General features: G+C 43.9%; 1 protein-coding gene across 1 annotated transcript in view; it reads right to left on the bottom strand.

The window, feature by feature from the left end:
* The window catches only part of SH3BP1 (SH3 domain binding protein 1), a 153,480-nt gene extending 138,655 nt beyond the window's left edge, over nt 1-14,825 (bottom strand). The window contains exon 1 of the mRNA XM_029590101.1: nt 14,592-14,825. Within this exon, the coding sequence (XP_029445961.1) occupies nt 14,592-14,647 (56 nt within the window). The 5' untranslated portion in view covers nt 14,648-14,825. The remainder of the gene's footprint in view (nt 1-14,591) is intronic.
* Between the last annotated feature and the right edge of the window lie 6,908 nt (nt 14,826-21,733).

The raw sequence follows: 21,733 nt of genomic DNA, 5'->3' as shown, positions 1-21,733 counted from the left end.
ATTACATTATAAAAATAGAGGGGTTTTTTTTTTGCAGTATGATTATTTATTTATTTATATATTTACAATCAGTTTTAAACTGCAATATCACAAAAGATCAATGCAGTTTACAAGCTTGAAAAGCACATACATAAACGTTTAAAATAAAAACAACTAGACATCTTGAGTTACTGTGCTACACTCTTCTGCAAATTACTCACTGAAACTTATAAATTCTGTTTTACAATCCTGCTAGGGGTCTATGATATACTTCCGAATGCCTGCGAAACAACTATGTTTTTAAGTGTCTTAAACACAGAAGTGGTTGTTTCAGTTCTCAGCTTTTCTGGCATGCTGTTCCATAATATAAGCCCGCCCACCCACTGAAAGGGCACCATCTCTAATTATTAGTATAATTGATTTTATTTTTATTGGGTGAAGAAACGTGATCTCAAATTTCAGTACAAGGAGCAGACCTCAGAGATGGGGAGGGGACAGGAAGAAATTCAGGAATGACTCGAGGAGAATGGGGGAGGCGTGTGAGAAGGAAAGGGTTCCAGAATCTGGGCAGAAGGAAGGGAGGTTCCAGGATCTGGGAGAATCCAAGATCAAGGGGAGGAGGATCTGAATTGCAGTGGGTGGGGGAAATGAGGAAGGAGATGTCCCTGCCACGCTCTGGATCTGCTTCTCCTTCCATCCCCTCTTTAACATCTTATCCAATATGACATACACAAACACTGCCCCTACCATTGCCCCCCCCCCTCTCTCTCTCTCATACACAGACATACACCCCCCCCACCTCACCCTAGCCAAATCCCAGATCACCTCCCAGCCTCTCTTCCCACCCTCCAATGATCTCTACTCAGCTTCTCCTAATCTCCCCAAAATGATCTCCCTTTGCTTTGTCTACTGCAGGCTCTCCTGTCCCCTGCAGGCAGCCTGGAAGGGAGGGACTGGAACAGGAAACAGAGAGCTGAAAGGCAGCAAACCTTCAGCCGGCCTGCTGCCCTCCAGATTTATGCTGCCCTAGGCACAGGCCTAGTGGGCCTATTGACAAACCCAGGCCTGCACAGAACCCTGCAACTCCAGAACAATGCTGTCATAACGCTCTTAAAAAAGGATGACCTGGGAGGCATCATAAATCTCCACTGACATGCACAGCGACAGGGGAGAGGCGGGCTGAAAGATTCATAATTCTCAACCTCCAGTCCAAGGGGCTCTAGTTTGTGATGTTTTGGGCTGATAAGTAAGCCCGTTTGGGCCCTCAATCTTGAAGCCCGATATTCAGATACACTTTATTTTTTGTGATGACAGAATAAAACAACGTCCCCCTCCCAATTCTTTTCTTGGCCTTTGTTTCTTGTCGCAAAAAAGCAGCAATCTGGACATTGTAACGCCTGGTTGTGATTCGAACTGGAGACTGCGACTGCCCACATACACTGCAAAACCATGCCCTGGCGGAACAATGGGTCCAGATTCGCAGCAACACTGCCTCGAGGAGGGTGTCACCTGCACAGTGTTAATACCGGGGTGGCCAACTCCAGTCCTCGAGAGCCACACATAGGCCAGGTTTCAGGATATCCATAATGAATATGCATGAGAGAGATCTGTATTACAATGCAGCCAGTGCATGCAAATCCATCACATGCATATTCATTGTGGATATCCTGAAAACCTGGCTTATTTGTGGTTCTTTAGGACCAGAGTTGGCCACCCCTGCTCGAGTGTGATACCAGGAGAACTACATTTTAAAAGAACTTCTGAAGGTGAAAAATGGCAACTTGATACAAGCCCTGCGGAGCTCCAGCACAGGCACATTTATGAACCACAAAACTTTGCAATTCTTCTCCCACCTTTCCAAAAGGGAATGCCAAAGGAGGATCACATGACATACAAACAAAAACTACATTTATCATAAACATAAATGCAATATAAAAATAGAAGCCTAACCGGATACCAATAGCAAAAGGCAATACGGTGACTGGAAATGGCCGTGTTTGCTCCTGGGCAGTGCCTGATTCAGTCTGGGAGAATAAATGCAGAAAGCAGACTGACAGAAAAGCAGTGTTAGGAAATTAGGGTTAGGTAGCATGGCCTCCCCTATACTCTCCTTCACTTGTGCACTGGAGCAGCGCAGTAACGAAGCAGCTACAATAGTAAGAGGGAGCAAGGACTGGCTAGGGCTATAAAGCCAATACTGATACATTCAAGGTATCACAAGTAGGATGGCTGGGTGACCCGCTTTATACAGGATAGTCCTGGTTTTTTTTAAAGAAATTGCCCTATGGCCTGATTACGCAAGAACAGGACACAATTGTCCTGTTTACAGTTTGACTATAAACTGAAAAAGAAATTCAACTGATCATACATGACCCATAAGGGAAGATCTTGAGTTTTTAAAAAGGGGGATGCAGACAGCAGGGAGCATCATCATCCCCCTATTCCTTCCCACCTCTCGCTCTCATCTTCCCTTTTGCTCTTTCTTCCTCCTTTCTGCTCTTCCAGATTCTGCTCTGTCACTCCCTCCACAAGTTCCTCTCCATCTACCCCTATTTCTCACGTCTCCTCCCTAGGTTCTTCTTAGTGTCTCCCTTTCTCTCCCTCAGGTATCTCTCCAGTTCCCATCCCCCTAAATTCCTCCCTTACATTCCTTTCCATCTCCTCCTCCTCCTCCTCCCCCCATGCCAGGATCACCTTCATCTCCCCCGCGGTATCATTGGCTCTGAGAATGTTAACACGCTTTCTATGAAGCCCCCCCCCCCCCCCCTGCTCCTGGCATGCAGGGAGGGAGTGAGTTCACGGCCGGGATGGGACCTGTGCTCTTGGGTTCTTCCCACGCAGAGGAGAAGAGTCATTCTTTCAGGGCTATCCAGGGAGTTTTCCATCTGGAACTCCTCTCTAACCAGTTCAGTTAGAGCTGCTGCTTGAAAAAAATGAAATCCTTTTCTAGTCCCCGATTGCAGGAAAGCAAAATCCACAGCGGTAACTACAGCTTAGTGCACCAATCAGCGCAGAAAAGCAAAGCCCGCCAGAAACTCGCTGTTTCAGGTAACAGCATAATGATGGATGCACCCTCTGCCAGAGAGGGGTTCCAAGTCAGGCACCCCCCATCCTTGGCATTTTCCCTGGTTATCTGCTCCAATGGATGCAGCTCATGCTCTCTCTCTCTCTCTCTCTCTCGTCTCATTTCAACTCTTGGGACCTTTCCCCTGTTAGGAAGTCTTCCCTCTAGATTCCCAGAAGGGATAATACTCTTTCTCTAACCTCTAAAGAAATCCCTCTCCTGACAGATTAAGGAGCAGAAGCTTATCTCTTGAATCTTCAGACGATCACAGGGATTCCACTCTTGGACACCAAGATGAGAGCGCCCCAATCCTGGACCCCAGCCACCTTCCCCGGATAGGAGTCTTCCCCAGCACCTCTCTGTTGAGAGAGAGACTTCACCATGCACAACCTCTCCACTTGGATGGAGAGACCTGAAGAACCCTGGCAGCCAAAAGCATAGGAGTCTTATCAAACTCATGACACCTCCCACTGGGGAATATCAAACCTTTTCCACCACTCTTAATCCATTCTGTCATCCCACACATTAGATAGGGTCTGCTGAGACATCGATGCTAATCTAATAAGCGGCAGTTTTGGAACCCTGTGCATGTGCATAGGGTGAATAAGCCTAAAAGCTTGCTATCCTCCTCAATTCAATAATGAGCATGTTCATAATTTGCTTTTGAGAGGCATGGCAGCAGCAGCACATCTGGTGCACAAACAGCTTAAGCAGACTCCCTACAACCATACATACAACTGGCTTGCAGTAAACAGTCAAGCAAATCCCATTGAGTTTTTACAAATAAGATTCACAGAATTAACAGTGATTTTTCTTTTTTTTTTTTGCCTGGCAGTTTCCTCCTGCTCCTTTAGGCTTCCAGTTCAATAAGCCTTTATATGCAGCTACCTGGGGATTTTTCCCCACATAGTTATATCTCCTTTCAAATCAGTTCAGTTATTGTAGCAGCAAGCCTTGACCAGAAAACAAACACTGTGGTTAAATAAAATCTAAAAATAAAATAAAATAAATAAATAGGTTCTGTGAGGTTCTGCTTGATAGTGCCCTACAATTATGAACGCTTTTAGTCTAAAAAAGTTTCCATAAGCATGTTCTTTCTCTCTTATCTCTCTCTCTTTCTCTCTCTGTCTGATATTCTGCAAATTATTTTAGGCTACATTTTCAAAGTTGTGCAGGTTATACATCTAATATTAGGAAATGGGGAGAATTTCCAGAGCTGGCGTGATGCTCAACCCCTCCCCAGATGCTGAAAATCCCTCCATTTAGTTGTGTAAGAATTTAGACATGAAAACCCCCCACCAGTTTTCAAAGTGCTAAGCGACCACTTAAATGAATTTATGTAATCCATGTCCTTTAATCTGCATTTTTTTATGCATCTAGAACAATGTGTTTACAAATGTTCAAGTGCATTTTTTTTAAAGGAGTTGTACTGAAATAGTATTAGTCCAGGAGCCTCTGCTACTGCTATTTCGTACTCTACCCTTGCACTTTATTCAAGCCTTTTGGCTCAGGAAAGCCCTGGATCGTATCCCACATTCGAGAGCAGCAGAGTCAAGGACATACATCTGACGTCTCAATGAGGCTGATTCCCTTAAATCACGGCCTGCAACCAGTCGATTTCCAGCAGCACCAGCCACCTTGCCCTGCCCAGAAGCTCCCCGCCCCCCCCTGTTATGTATTCTGCACTCGCAAATCTTTGAGCTCAGAAGAGCCTGGGATAACATTCCACCTTCGGGAAGGACAGAGACAACGATCAATATGTGATATCTCCAAAAGGGATGGGGGGCAGCTTACTTAAATTGGAGCCTGCTGCTAAAAGGTTGATCCAAAGGGGACGTGCCCCTTCGGATGACCTTTGGGTGACCTTCAGGTGAACTTGGGTGTTTTATTTTAGATGGTTCCTCTCCTTTTTTCTCACGTCCCTTTTTCCCTTTTTGTCTTTGGTAAATCCTGCTGTAATTTGTTTTTGGTTATTGCAGTTCAAACTAAGTGCCTATGTAAACCAGCAGCTATTCAGGGTGAATGCACAATAAGTGCAATTTATGGTAGAGGTAAACATGGGACTTATTTTATTTATGTATGTATGCTTTTTATATACCGGTGTTCCAGGGGTAGATCACAACGTTTTACATATATAGCACTGAATTACATTGTAAAAGAAGGTAATAGTAATTTCTAACAGTATTAGTATAAATGTGTAAATAACAGTTATAAGAAAATAGTAATTACTTCAACAATGGATTAGAAATTCCAAGGAATGAATCAAATAGGAGTTGTAGAAATGTATAGTAAAATAAAAGGAGAAAAGGGTATGATCTGTTTCTTGGCTATACAAATTTGATGATATTTTATCAATGAAAATTTCAAGTTAGTTCGTAGGCTTTTTTGAAGAGCCAGGTTTTAAGATCATGTTTGAATTTCTTTTTTTTCGGTTGAGTCTTAGTGGACTAGGTAAAGAGTTCCAAATTTTAGGATCAGCAATAGTAAACATACGATCTCTAATTTGTGATAGGTGTGTAATATTATTAGGAGGAATTGAGAGAATGCCTTTGTTTTGAAGGGACAAAGGAAGCCGTAGGCGTTTGAGGAGTAATACTCACAATATTGCAATTCATTGTGACTCACGAGTTTTGGGCAAGTTCGGGGAGAGGGTAGTAGGGTAAAGTTTTGCCTTTATTTTAATAAATGCTTGTTCGGTTAAGGAGAAATGGCATATTTATACATGACTTAATAGCAGAATGCAAAGTTGATCTTTACTGTGGATCAAAAACTTGGTTGCAGGAGTCAGATGGGTCACCTTCTCACCCTGGCCCCCATGTGCAGGTGAGTGAAGGGGGGCCTCAGAGGGGACAGGGATTGAGATTGTTGGTAGAAACTCAACCTCTGTAAAAGTAGTCCCTATTCAATAAAAGGAAGGATACTACTGAAACTGGAGGGTACATGGCTCTCTTTGTAAGAGGAATCTCCTTGAAATGCTTCTGACACAGTGACAGCCCTTTCGAAGGGTATTACCCAGGATATACTATCTGGGAATGGTGGGTTTGATACAAACATGCAGTTAATAGAGTGTTGCAATCATCTCCAGCTGAGTTTAGATGAGAATGATTGGTAAAAGATTTGAGAGGCGATTACCAAGATTTATTTTTGCAATAAAAGTCAAGAACTAATGGATACGTTGCTTCACAAATCTTATAGATATCTGGTTTACTTCTCTGAATGTAGTTGTAAGTAACCCCACAACCTCTCCAGTTCTCTGTACTGGAGAGGTTGTGGAGTTACAAGCACATACCTTCATACGAGGGGACTGTGAAGAAGTGGGATCCTTCCAGTGGGAGGGTCATGAGGTAATTACAGATATCATTGGGCTTTCATTTGTCTCCGCCACTATGTTTGCTGAGTTTGGGGACAGGGCATGGATACCCATATGGGTAAGGCAGCTACAATATCGACTGGTCACTGTTTTCATGCTGCTAGAATCACTATTGCTTTCTTTTGGAAAACGTCCCCACAAATATCTCATTGGTTTAAAAGGTTTGCTAAAAGCGCCCCACAAGATAAGCTCTCTTAACATGCTTAAAGATAAAATGACTTTGTACAATTCGATTTGGGGCCTGTATTGGGACTGGAGGAAGCTTCATCACTGAATAGCCTCCTTTCTTTTTCTCTTCCTGCTCTGATGTATATGGGGATTTTATGTTGCCTATACCAAGAACAGAAGTTCATATGCTTTTTAGTTTTCTTTTGGTTCTTGCTTCCTGCAATCATTATTTGTTTTCTGTGTGTTTTATTAAATAAACAGTTAAAAAAAACAAAACCAAATCTGGAGGGCAAAATACAAAGAGGTACCCTTTAAAACTGTCACACTCCCAATAACGATGAAGAAGAGCTACTCAATTTATTGGATGTGATAGGGAAACTGTATAGAAACCTCACCTACCAGTTGATTTGGGGTTACGTTAACCTGCATGTTGATTCTTGAATCAGGCCTTAAGCCTGCTAAAATCTGAGATGGTAACTTTGATACTGGCGTGCAGGCGCACATGTACGCAAGTATGTCAGCTCACGCCAAAGGACCCGGCCATTTTGTAATATATGCGCGTATATGCGTGCATGGAATAGAATAGGCTATACGCGCATACATGTGTGCACAATTTTATATAGACGTGCACAAATGTCACTTCTACTGCGTATATTGGGGGATTTTAGTAGACAAGCTCACCAACACAATTACCAGTTTCCCCAGTTCGTTGCCAGTTCGCCCAGGTAAAGGATAGGACTTCCTAACCCCCCTAGTTAAATAGCCTCCCTTTTACCCTATTAGCATCAACCCTTAAAACCCCGCTGACTAGCCTACATTTTTTATTTTATTACTGACATGCCATCCATAGCAGTAGTAAAGTTACACGGCAGGGAACACCGGCGCATGTTTGTGTGCATACTTACACAAAATGCCCATGTCCTGCCTATGCCCACCCCTTTTTTGCAACTTATTTGTGCGCATACCAGGAGATATGCACCTACACGGGCAGCTTTTAAAATCCGCTCGGTGTGCACCGGCCAGACATAATCGCGTATCTCCCAGTCAGGGCGTGTGCTGGGCTTTTAAAATTCACCTATATGGCCACATTAAGACATAGTCAGCTAGGGAAGAGTCTGATCCATAGGGTAAGACACCCTCTGGACCTGTTTTTTCATCCAGAAGAATAGAGAAATGAGGTCCAAATGAGTTCTATTTTACTGGTGTCCTGGTCAGGCCATTCCTCAAGTCAACTTGGATTAATAACAAGATCAGCAGTGGTATGTGAAAGGATGGAGGTGAAGAAGTAGTGGAAACAAAGACAGTATCAGCATTCAAGAGGGCATGGGACAAACACAGAGGATCTCTGAGGGACTATAAAGGAGATGCGGATGGGCCACATGGTCTTTATCAGCTGTCATGTTCTCTGTTTCTACATTTCACAGTAAGAAATACTGGAATCCAGTACAATTATTAGAAATTCTTCCTGCATTGAAAGTGTTAATAAAGTATGAGTCCCTTGATGAGACTAGTGTGGTGGTACCAAGAGTTAGAAATTGTTTTGGACATTATTGACATCCCCCCCCTTAAAACTTGTCACCTCCCCACAGGAAGAAATGTGCTTTGGTTTACAAAGAAACGTCTTACCTGAAAGCATTCAAAAAGAAGATCAGAAAGAAAGTGGCATAGAGGCTCTTCAGAGATAAATATAAGACTGTGTGAAAACTCAGGCACAGTGCCTGAAAGAGGCAATTATATTAAGAAAAAGGTCTCATTTCTCTGACGCACTAGGGGATGCACACAACAGACCTAAATTGTTTTGTTTTGGTTTTTTTTTAGTTGGTGAAAGGATCAGTTCATTCAGCTAAAAATGTGGGAAAAAGTCTCCCTCCTTCTACAGAGGATTGTGAGAAGTGTGCATCCTACTTTTATCTGGTGTCACTAAGATAAGAGCTGCAAAAGCTGAGAGATGACTAATGGAGGAGGGTTGTTAGGTGGAGATCTTGTTATGGTGGAGGTGCACTGCTATCAGGGAATGATCTGGAGTGAATTTCATGTTAGTGAGACAGGATTAGATTATATTCCACAGAATGTTAGAGCCACATCTCTTCCTTGTGACCCATGTCCGGTAAAGGTAGCTAGCTATGGACTAAAGAAAGGCATTAGGTCTGTAAGAACATAAGAAAATGCCATACTGGGTCAGACCAAGGGTCCATCAAGCCCAGCATCCTGTTTCCAACAGTGGCCAATCCAGGCCATAAGAACCTGGCAAGTACCCAAAAACTAAGTCTATTCTATGTTACCGTTGCTAGTAATAGCAGTGGCTATTTTCTAAGTCAACTTAATTAATAGCAGGTAATGGACTTCTCCTCCAAGAACTTATCCAATCCTTTTTTAAACCCAGCTACACTAACTGCACTAACCACATCCTCTGGCAACAAATTCCAGAGTTTAATTGTGCTTTGTTAGGCAAAGTTAGGCAAAGGTTGCGTTCCAGTGTTACTGAAACAGGCAGTTGCCCACCCAGTAATAAAGAAATCTAACTTGGATGTGGTGGACTGGTCCAGTCTCAAATATTTTTTATTTAAATAAACTGACTGAAAAAAACAGTAGCATTGCAATATATATATATATATATGATACCTTTTTACTGATCTAACTTAATACGTTTCTTGACTAGCTTTCAAGAAATAATACTCCCTTCCTCAGGTAAGAATTCAAGTGAACAAAAGATGATGGTAGAAGAGATTTCTGTTCTGGGCTGCAAAGTAGGCTCAGAGCTTGGAGATTTTACTAAATGAGAGGGGTCCATGAAACTGCAAATTCTGTCCACTCTGTTCTTGATTTTTTCCAGCTGAGACAAATTTGCCAAATGCACCCTTTTTTGAGCTGGCAGCTCTTAAGAAATTAATGCAAGCACTGGTATTAACTAAGTTGTCAAGCTGCACTGTTCTCTTGATTGGTCTTCCAAAAAACCCACATATACTTTAAAGCCTAGTTGGTGCAGAACATGATTGTGGGCTGTAGAATTCATGAGAGAATGATGCCTATATTAGCAAGTCTACGCTGGCTTCCTATTAAATTCCAGATTTGGTTTAAGATTCTTTGCTTGATTTTTAAATCTTTAAGTGGTGTGGGAGTGATTCATCTTGAGGAATGCTTGGTAGGTTAAGGAAACTTCTCTGAGGGAGCTGTGAATGGAAACTCAAGTGAATAGTGACTACTTATCCTTAAAATGTTAAAAAATGTGTTGTTCTGGGAGGCTTTTTATTAACTGCTGCTTGGCTGTATCACTGGAGTGCATTTTAAAGAGGGACAGTTGGCTGGAACTGGAAACTGGGTGCGTCTATTATTGACATGACAGCAGCTGGATTTATTTGTCTTTGTCAGATGTTATTTCTAACAAAATTTTGATTGTTGGTTTTGACTTTCATGGATTTCACCAAATCTTATTTTTGAATTACTTGTAATTTGTTATTTCTTATTATTCAGTTCTTGTGTTTTTTTTTCTTGATTTTGTTTACTCATAACATTTAACTTTAGGTTTTGTCCAGTTGTGTGTGTGTGCGGGCCATCCATTGCTCCTACCATATGACAAGGGCTGACCAATGGCACCAGTAGCCACTGTCACATAGTAAGGGCAAAGAGCCACCGGCGCCATTTTGATTACTGGCAGCCGACGTCCCGAGAGGAGATTGCTCCCGGGACCCCTGCTGGACCACCAGGGACTTTTGGCAGGTTTTTTGGGGGGGTCGGGATGGTGGGGGTTTGCAATTAATTACATTTGAAGGGTTGGGGTGGGTTTGGGTTTTTTTTAATGTGCCCTTTCTTCCCCCCCAAAAAAACAATAGGAAAACCACACGAAATTTCATGGGTTTTCCTTTCGTTTCGTCAGCCCCCGAAATGCAACGAAATAGGAAATATCGTCTTTATTTCCTATTTCGTTGCAAACGAATGCACATGCCTACTGGCAACATACAATTGAAAATTAATTAATTAGCAGTATTTAATTACTTGCCTTCTCACTTACATGCCCTAAGCAAGGTACCACACAAAATCAAGCCAATAAGAACAAATGTGCAACTCAGCAGAGAAATGAATAAATAGTGGAGTGCATTTCAGACCCAACAAGAAAAAGGTCCCCACTAACTCGACCCCACAGCCAATAACAAATCAGACATTCATACATGAACAAAAAATGCGCTCTCTTCAGCAAGCCAGATGCACACACCTCTGTATGTGGGAACAGTCTGTGTATGTGTGAGTAGAAGAGCGTGTGCAGTACAGGTCACTGGATACAGAAGGAGTGTGATTAGAAACATAGAACACAACAGCTGATAAAGACTGCAAGGTCCATTTAATCTGCCCATTTCCCTTTCCTATTGCAATTCCACAGACCCCCATTTCATCTCCAGTTTTACCCTCACTTCTGCACAGCTAATGATCCTGGGTGCTACTCCCAGGCTTTCTTGAATTCTGTTATTGTTTGTGTCTCCATCACCTTCACTGTGAAGTTGTTCCATACATCCATCACCCTTCCTGTGAATATTTCCCCAGCCTTACTACACTCTTTGAGCCTCATGTCATGATTCCTTGTTCATCTAGTAACACTAGTAAGATAATCATTAGTAGTAGTAGTAGAAACATCTTTTCTACTGATAAAGATTTGATTCATTTCTAATCCAGTGTTCCAAACAATGTTCCAAACAGCAAATGACATATGAAAATAGTAATACATAAATCAACAACATAAGTTTAAAAAATCATAAAACAAATAATATTCATTCAATAGATCAGTTTCTTAATCATAACATACTTATCTCAATAACAAATATAATTTAATAAATCTTAAATCCAAGTCATCAATACCGGTAATATAAAATTAAAATTATAATAAGATTTGTTTCTTGTGCATTATATATACTTTTTGAGGTATATGAATATCTCCAACATATTTCCCCCCCCCCCCCCCCACACACACACTTCTCTAGGACAGAGGTTTTCAACATGAGACAGACTGGCATACGATGGATGGTATACCGTGAGCCTGATAGTGATATTCTGCTGTGTGGCAGTTACTTCATATCCTGCTAAATTCAGCGGCCACCACTTAGCTGGATAAATAGATAATTAGATAAGTTTTGGGCGGATCAGAGCGGTGCTACTTATCCGGCTAACTTAGCCAGATAAGTAGCAATATTCATACTTAGCTGGTTAAGTTAATCGGATAAGTTAGACTTGCCAAACTTAGGGGTTATTTTCTAAGCGTTTATCACGTGCGTTAGGGCCTTATCACATGACGGTGGCGCTATTTGAGTGAAAGGCTGCAGCCAGTCGCACTGTGGCTGGCAAAATCGCACCGCCATGGTGCCAACGGCTGAGGCTTTCGCAGGCCCACCCCCTTTTTCGCTGGATATCACTTACCCAGCTAAACAGTGCCAAATATGGGGGTATTCAGCAGCATAGCTCACTTAAGTTAGTTAAGTCTTATCCTGCTAATTTATATAAACAGTTACCTCCGAATATTGAGGCCATTGTATTTAAACACTTAAGTTTCATTTCATTGTAGCCTGCTCAAGACCGCTTCTAGTTTTGGACATGTGGTCTTCAGATCTGGACACAACAGTCCAGATGAGGCCTCACGTTATTTGTACAGAGGTTTATCACTTTATTTATTTTATTATTTATATTCTGCTTCTTGGTTCTTCAAAGTGGATTACATTCAGGTACTGGAGGTATTTCCCTATCTTCACTATCTAAGGGCCTGGTTTACTAGACATGGGAGAAAAGCCCTCATACATCAGGCCCTAAGTTTTTACCTGAGGCAATGGAGGGTAAAGTGATTTGCCCAAGGTCACAAGGAGTGGCGGTTGAATCTTGGCTTCCCTGGTTCACAGCCCACTGCTCTATTAGGTTACTCCTCCATGCCATTTCATTTTTCCTACTACTACTGGTTATGCCTCTCCCTATACACCTTATCATTCCTCTGGTTTTCGTCACAGCTTTGTCCCAGTGTTTGGCAAACCCCAAGATCCTATTTAGTTCATATCAGTACCTCACCCTCCCCTACCCACATCATGTATCGCTCTCTTGGATTTCTGCACCCTTAGATCATGACTCTACACTTCTTTGCAATAAGTTTATATTGCAAAACTTTTGACCGCTCCTCAAACCTTCAATCATGCCTCCATTTTTGGAATGCTGCAGATTATACTATCATCTCCCATTTTCAGAAAAAAAATTCATGCATTTCAGCGCTATTTCTGAACAACTCTTCAATAACTGCATTAGAGGAAGCCCAACGGGCCATACAGTAAAGTCCGCGGGAGAGCGGGTGAACGCCCGCTCTCCCAGCGCACGCACATGACACTCTCCTGTGTGCGCGATACAGTATGCAAATTAGGTCCGGTGGTAGAAACAGGCAAAAAGAGGCACTAGGGACATTAGCGCGTCCCTAGCACCTCTTTAGGGGCAGGAGCGGCGGCTGTCAGCGGGTTTGACAGCCAACGCTCAATTTTGCCGGCGTCGGTTCTCGAGCCCGCTGACAGCCACGGATTCGGAAACCGGACGCCGGCAAAATTGAGAATCCGGTTTTCAACCCGCAAGCCACGGGCCTACTTCAAATTTTTTTTTTTACCCTTCGGGACCTCTGACTTAATATCGCCATGATATAAGTCGGAGGGTGTACAGAAAAGCAGTTTTTACTGCTTTTCTGTGCACTTCCCCAGCGCCGTCAGAAATTAGCGCCTACCTTTGGGTAGGCGCTAATTTCTTAAAGTAAAATGTGCGGCTTGGCTGCACATTTTACTTACTGAATCGTGCGGGAATACCTAATAGGGCCATCAACATGCATTTGCATGTTGCGGGCGCTATTAGGTTCGGGGGGATTGGACGCGCATTTTCGACCCCTTACTGAATAAGGGGTAACGCTAGCACGTCGAAAACGCACATCCAATCAAGGGTCAACAGTGCGCTCCATCGGAGCGCACTGTACTGTATCGGCCCGCAAGTTAGGATACCAACAACAGGGCCAGGAAAGCTTGCTGGCAACTCACCAGACTTTCTGGGTGTCTGGAAGCCTGAAGCACAGTCAACAATGTGACTTTATATTGGGGATCATCAATAAAGAAACTCAAACCCAGGATAGACCTGGGGAAAACAATGAACATGCCATGCCAAAATTTACTGGCCTCATGTAGCTCCTGAAAAGTACCACAAAAACAAAATGACTGTCCATCTTTCTGTACACACAGGTAATGTGATGGCTGAAGACTAGAGGTCACAGGGTCATTGTCAGATTTGGATTTTTAGCCTATCTTTCCAAATGATACTCAAGCTGCAAATTACAAATTCAGGGCCAGTAAGCCCCTATCTCAAATAGCTTACAATCTTAAGTGAACACCTGAGGCAATGGGAGATAAAGCGACTTGCTTAAGGCCCCAAGGATTGTCAGTGGAAGAAGTAGAATCTAAACCTTGGTATTCCCGATCCTCAGATCGTTGCTTATTGGGCTATTGATAGACCCTTACCACAGCCTCCCAACTGAACCTGCCCCTTTTTTTTTTTTTATCAAGGAGGTGGCTTTCTGAAGGGCTTCCCTGGAGGTCCCGGTAACCTGGCACTTTATATGCACAGGCTGCACGGCTGCAGAAAGTTGTGCAACGTGGGATAACAGAAGCTGGGAACAAAGGCCACGGGCTCCGTGCTACAAATCACTCGCCTGCTGGCAAGCGCCAGGTCTGTCCATGCTGCCAGACCAGGGGGACGGGGTGAACTACCGAACACCACCCAGCCTAGCGGAGCCGCTTAAAAACAAAATCGGTTTGCATCCTATGTGCCCACCTCATTCGTTTTCACATTTGCCTGCGATGCAACTCTGGGCTTGTAACCCCCCTATGCCTTCCTATGAAGGACACGTGCCTGGGACGCCCGGCTGCCCGCCACTGCATAGGCTCCCCTCCCCTCCCCCCTGGCCCGGAGAGCGGCTCGTCCTCTCCCAGAACATCCCCCCTGGTGTCCCCTTCTCCTTACCTCCCTGGCTGGTGATTGGCCAGCTGCAACATTCGATTCAACTGTCGTTTCATCATTTTTTTTGGGGGGGGGGGAAGAGGGGGTGGGGGTGCAGAAAATAGAAACTTTAAAACTCTTAAAAACCGAGGCAGAAGAAAGCAGTGGGGCTCTTTCGTTCCCTCTTTCTGCCTGTGTCGAACTCCTCCGCCCAGCCTCCTCCTCCTCCTCCTCCTACCCCGTGCTCAGATCAGGTAGGAGGGGTTCATGTGCGCTCTCTCGCTTTCTGTTCCTGGTTGTAGCACAAAGTTAAAAATAAACTCGCTGCCCGTGCACAACGGTAAAGGGGAATTGTTAGTACTAGAAACACACGCACAGTTTTTGTGACATGCAAACACTGGACACACACGTGCACGCACGCTTGGACATGCAGGGGGGTGGAACCCTCATACACCCGGACCTGCAGGGAATACACATACACTGTGACATAAAGAGAAACACATATTCACTGTGACATAGGGTTGCCAACTGGCTCCAGATTTTCAGCACAAGTTGATCCTGTCCTGACTTTACCCCATTGCATGCTGGGATTTGTTCTGATTTCCCTATTGCATTCTCTAAGAAAAGCAAGACTATAAGTAGCTACATAACAGGGAGTAAAACCAAGACTGGATCAACTTGTCCTGGAAATCTGGAGCCAATTGGCAACCCTATGACATACAGAGAAACACACGCACGGACGCACAAACCGATTCAGATGATAAAGGGCCTACAACACAACAGCTTTTTACAGAGAGGCTTCATGATCCCAACATGTGCTCGCTGGAAGAAAGGAGAGCAAGAGGTGGCTGTAAAGTAATACGGGTAGCCAGGACTGACGCTTCTGCCCATGCCCGACCCTTTACAGCAAATGAATACACATAACTCCAGGTTGGGGATCAAACACAGGCCGCAGCTTTTATTAACAATATCCCGGGGGGGCCCGAGACAGTTCATCATAACAGATTCCCCCTCCCCCGCCCATCCGCCACCAGCCAGCAAGGCGGGCACTCCCAGGCTATCCCAGCCTGTATGTAGTCACATCATTGGAACGACCCCCGCCACCGCCCAGCAAGGAGCCGACCAAGTCGACCCCCGCCACTGTTCTGCAAGGAGTCGTACCAGCAACAACTATGCCCAGTTGTTCTGTTAGGAATCCCTGACCTGCCCCTGTCAAGTCAAGCAATTTTAACCACCGCATACTCCCCCAATCGGCTCGGGCTACCCACCCCCCCCCCCCCCCCCATAAGCTGCGACAACGCCAAAACACCCTCATTTAACATTAACATCAACCAAGATAGGGGCAGGCGGGTGGGTTGGCAAGTGAAAGAATGCTGCTGGTCGCACAACGACTTTCCCTCAACTCCTCCCACTCCCATCTACCCCTGAAGGGGGGAACCAGAAGCAAGAAGTTTGAATTAAACCTCAGACTGCTTCCCCCCCCCCCCCCCCACATCCTACTCGCTTGCACTGGCCAACGGATATTGGCAGCAGTGGCTCCCCTCTCCCAGCCCCCCGACCCCACTCGGCTTGCCAGGAAATAGCCTGGCACCATATTACAGTGGCCAAGCAGGTATGGGACCTGCCTGACCTTATAAAGCATTGAGCTAGCCGGTAGGCTTCAATAAAGTACAGGAAGGAGTCATTTTTTCATAGAAAAAGAAGGGTCCAGAGCCAGGGGTCATCATATAAAATTGGAAGGAGGGAGGCTCAGAGGAAATACAGGATTTTTTTTTTTTGTATTCAGAATTTTTGCAGTTTAAAATAAAGACAACACAAAACCAGATTTTTTTCCCATAAAATGACTCCAAGCTCAATTAGTTAATTCTGACAACTGGAAGGTGGTGTATACTTGAATAAACTACCAGTAAGAAGTAACCAGCCATGGTAGAATTCGAATGTGCTTAGGACTGTAAGGGCAAAGGAGGGAGACGATGGGAGATTAAGTAGGGTCAGCGGTGACACATTAGGCTGGGGCAACTGGTCAGACTGGATTGGCCAAGTCATCACTATTTGCTGACAACTATGTTACTATATGTAAACACACACTATAGCATATGATAACATGGTTGAGAAAGGTGTTACTCCTTGGAATACACAAAATTTACAAAAGAGTTGATTACCTCCAGTAATCATTTTGAAGGAATGTGTATGTAGACGGGAGGTGAGTGGGGTAGGGGTCCATGTGTGTGTGTTGGGGGTGTGGAAGATGTGTTTGTACAGATGCTACCCCCTGATCTATTGTCTAATATATATATATATATATATATATATCTTGGTGCAGATTCTAACTTGTTGTAACACGCTTTGAGCTCTTCAGTCGGAAAAGCATGCAAGAAATAAAAGATGATTATGATATGTGTGTGGGCTGTGCGTGGGAATGTATATGTATGACTTAGCCCCTGCTGCCACTTCCTCATGCTATTCTCTTTCTGTGTGTCCCTTTTCAATTTGGGTGTGTGTGGACAGTTTACACATGTAACCTTCCTACTTGTGGAGTTTTAACCATTTTTTTCCTAGCTGCAGAATTTTATGGACATAAACTATGTATATGCTGTCCTGGACACCATCAACAGGTGCATAAGATGTTCCTACAAGCACTTCATTGTAAACAGTGCCTAAAGCCACACACCCAAGCCTGGATATAGGGATAAGCAATGCAGGCAACTGCCTTCGCCACCAAATATGCAGCCAAAGAGGAGCTTGCTCCTGCTTGCTTTCTGGCACCAATTCAAAAGGGTTCTGCCGAGGAATTCTGCCCCTGCACCCTGAGACTTCTCTCTGATCTTCAGAGACACCCCACCTCCCACTCTCCATAGAAATATATCTTTATCTGCCCTTTTCTGTGGGAGATCTGGGAAGATATGGTTTGACCTAGGAAATATTTTAGGAGTTTTCGGTCTGAGCCAATACAGAATCAACATTGCAGCTAGATACACGAGGACGATAAACTGTTGATGGTGCCATCATTCAGATGAGGCGTTAAACCAACACACTGTCTTCTGTGTAGAAATTAAAGCTCTTATACCACATATTGCAAGAGAAGGGAAGCTAATCCACCACAGGATATGTAGTCTGGTATCTGCTGACATTTCTCTTGAACAAGTAACCCAGCCAGGCACAGAGACAGATCCACTTCTGACTGTTGCACACATAATAGCACGAGAGTGGGCAGGAACACACAGTGAGGAAAGCTCTCCTTTTGACAGTCAGGATGCTAGTTTTGCCATGCAGCTGGAGGCTGCCTGCTCAAATCTGCAAGCAACACCTCCCTCTAAAACAGCTGTTCTGAAAGGACATCCTTCCTGCATGCAATGTGCTTGCATAAACTGAGGTCTCCTCTGCCAGCCATGCACAGTCCCCAGGCTGCTACTGTACATCACAGAGCTAAAGGCACAGCCTGTGGAGATCCTTGCTGACAATGAGAAATTTCTCAAGCAAATCGCAGAAGTCTGCATTAGCTACAGAAGGAAGAGCTGGGAGAGAGCTATCACAGACTGAAGTAAAAAGAATACACCGGGATTTGAAGCTGCTAGTAGAGGAAAGAGAGAGATGTATTTTTGCTATAGGAGAGCACTGGAGTAAGGCGATGATTAGAATGGAGAAGGCGAAAAATAACTGCATTTATTGACACAAGTTGGGGGGAGCTGATATTTCTGAAGGCTGCCACAGTCTTTCAGATACCTCCAATAGGGTTCTTCCTGCCTAGGCATTACAAATATTGCATCTAGCACCTCTCACCCCTGTCAGCAGGAAGTCTCATGAACATGCCTAGCTCTGAGGTCAGCTGCTCTATGCAAGTGCGTGAGGGGAGGGGAGGGAGGGGGGGGCGGAATCCATAGACAAGGTCATTCTTAAGCAAGAGGCATCTGTATTGGAAATTCAAGGCACAATCAGGCCGATTCAGGACAGTGCGCTCCAATGGAGCGCACTGTTAGCCGGCATTTGGACGCGCGTTTTGGACGCTAGCTTTACCCCAAAATGCGCGTCCAACCCCCCTGAACCTAATAGCACCCGCAACATGCAAATGCATGTTGATGGCCCTATTAGCTTTCCTGCACAATTCAGAAAGCAAAATGTGCAGCCAAGCTGCGCATTTTGCTTTCAGAAATTAGCGCCTACCCAAAGGTAGGCGCTAATTTCTCCGGGGACCGGGAAAGTGCACAGAAAAGCAGTAAAAACTGCTTTTCTGTGCCCCCTCCGACTTAATATCATGGCGATATTAAGTAGGAGGTCCCGAAAGTTTAAAAAAGTAAAAAATAAAAAAATTTGAAATGGGCCTGCGGCTGGCGGGTCAAAAACCAGACGCTCAATTTTGCTGGTGTCCAGTTTCCGAACCTGTGGCTGTCAACGGGCTCGAGAACCAACGCTGGCAAAATTGAGCGTCGGCTGTCAAACCCGCTGACAGCCGCCACTTCCATCAAAAAAGAGGCGCTAGGGACGCAGTAGTGTCCCTAGCGCCTCTTTTTACCGCCGGGCCTAATTTAAATAAATTAAATACTGAATCGCGCGCACAGGAGGGTGACCTGTGTGCGCTCTCCCGCGTTTTTACTGTATCGGCCCGAATGTTCCTTGATATTTGGAACAACTGCATCACTAAAGTGGACTGATTGGATCACACTTAATGTGAGCTAGTCCTTGTGCCTGCCTGCATTGGTGATGTTTTATCAAAATCTTATTCTTTGCCAGCCTTGCTCTAGTACTCCTGTGCCATAATTTGGATGGGGGAACACTGCAGGCACAAACGATTATATCTCTGTTTACTCTAAGATTCTTTCATAAATATCAACACACAGTGGGGAAATACCCATAGTGAGAGGATGGCAGGGTGGAGTGGGGTGAGATAGGGAGGGGAAATCTCTCAATGCCTTTCTACTGCAAAGACAACACTCTCATAGGAGGACAATAGCCTTACTTTTTTAGGTCTCATTCACCAGCACTTTATAGCTCAGTCCATATCTGGTCTGGGCTATAAAGTGCAGGACCCTATCATTATGGCACACCTCAGATGAGTACCATCTACTTGGCTTTCTTCAGAACCCTCTACATGTGTACCCAGAATCCCATTCTCTTCCTCTAGAGACAGTGAATGCTGCCTCCACAGTATTCCCAGACCCCACTGTCCTTGCTGCTTGGCAGCACACACTGCTGGCACAGGACCATCAGATCAGCCAGTCAACCTCCTAACCAGATCATTCACTTCCAGGTACTTCAGTGGCGTCTCCTTCTTAAAGAGCAACTGTCTGTAATCATGTGTGCTGTGGAAGAAAAAGGCAGTCTTAACTGTGCAACTAATCAAATGAAAAACGTGTTCTGTTTTGAAAATTAATGTAATATGTATAAAATCCAGCCTAGAGGGAGCCATGTTGTTTACTAGTGATTTTATTGATGACAGATTGTGAGCTTTATCAAACAGTAAGCAAAGAACACATAAAACTGGTACTCTTGGTAAACAATAGACCACAAAAGAATCACTGAAATTACTAAATATATGAAATATAACAGTACATATATTTTGAAGAGAAAGTATATAGGGGAACTAGGATGAACGTTCTTTGAAAAAAAAACCTTGGCTTCCTTCAGTGTGCAGTTTAATGTTTTTCCCCTCCCCCCACATTCCACACCGCAAATCAAGGTAGCCACAGAAACCATCACCACTCCTAAGGGCTGGAGAGGCCACTCCTCGGAGATGATCCATCAGCACCATGCTGTGACACACCGGGTGTGAAGTGGATTTATTTAATTATAGTTTGAGATTCATTTTGAATGCCTGGTTTTCCTTTTCTCACTTCACTATATACCCCGATTGAAGCAGCAAAGTGCCTCTTGTTTCACTAGCGGTTACACAGAAGTGAGTCATAATGGGTACCTTTAATGATATCACACATACATAAAATGTCCTCCTTCTGCATTGGCTGGATTGTATATGAAAGCGTTACATAAAACCTTGCCAACAGATATTACTGGTAGTTTCCATCTCTAGTTAAGTTGCATGCACATGATAACAGATTGTGGTGACAGCAGGTCTGGATTAGCCTGTTCTGAATCAGTGGAGCCAGTTAATGTCCATACCACAAGTGGGATAGGAGGCAATGTCCTTTCGTGGATTACAAACTGGTTAAAAGACAGGAAACAGAGAGTAGGATTAAATGGTCAATTTTCTCAGTGGAAAAGGGTAAACAGTGGAGTGCCTCAGGGATCTGTACTTGGACTGGTGCTTTTCAATATATATATATATATATATATATATATATATATATAAATGATCTGGAAAAGAATACGACGAGTGAGGTTATCAAATTTGCGGATGAAACAAAATTATTCAGAGTAGTTAAATCAAGCGGACTGTGATACATTACAGGAGGACCTTGCAAGACTGGAAGATTGGACATCCAAATGGCAAATGAAATTTAATGTGGACAAGTGCAAGGTGTTGCATATAGGGAAAAATAACCCTTGCTATAGTTACACGATGTTAGGTTCCATATTAGGAGCTACCACCCAGGAAAAAGATCTAGGCATCATAGTGGATAATACTTTAAAATCGTCGGCTCAGTGTGCTGCAGCAGTCAAAAAAGCAAACAGAATGTTAGGAATTATTAGGAAGGGAATGGTTAATAAAACGGAAAATGTCATAATGCCTTTATATCGCTCCATGGTGAGACCGCACCTTGAATACTGTGTACAATTCTGGTCGCTGCATCTAAAAAAAGATATAGTTGCGATGGAGAAGGTACAGAGAAGGGCAACCAAAATGATAAAGGGGATGGAACAGCTCCCCTATGAGGAAAGGCTGAAGAGGTTAGGGCTGTTCAGCTTGGAGAAGAGGCGGCTGAGGGGGGATATGATAGAGGTCTTTAAGATCATGAGAGATCTTGAACGAGTAGATGTGAATCAGTTATTTACACTTTCGAATAATAGAAGGACTAGGGGGCATTCCATGAAGTTAGCAAGTAGCACATTTAAGACTAATCGGAGAAAATTCTTTTTCACTCAACGCACAATAAAGCTCTGGAATTTGTTGCCAGAGGATGTTGTTAGTGCAGTTAGTGTAGCTGGGTTCAAAAAAGGTTTGGATAAGTTCTTGAAGGAAGAGTCCATTAACGGCTATTAATCAAGTTTACTAA

The sequence above is a fragment of the Rhinatrema bivittatum genome, chromosome 2, assembly GCF_901001135.1.
Source record: "Rhinatrema bivittatum chromosome 2, aRhiBiv1.1, whole genome shotgun sequence".
NCBI classification, from domain to species: domain Eukaryota; kingdom Metazoa; phylum Chordata; class Amphibia; order Gymnophiona; family Rhinatrematidae; genus Rhinatrema; species Rhinatrema bivittatum.
This window is presented reverse-complemented; position numbering and strand designations above follow the sequence as displayed.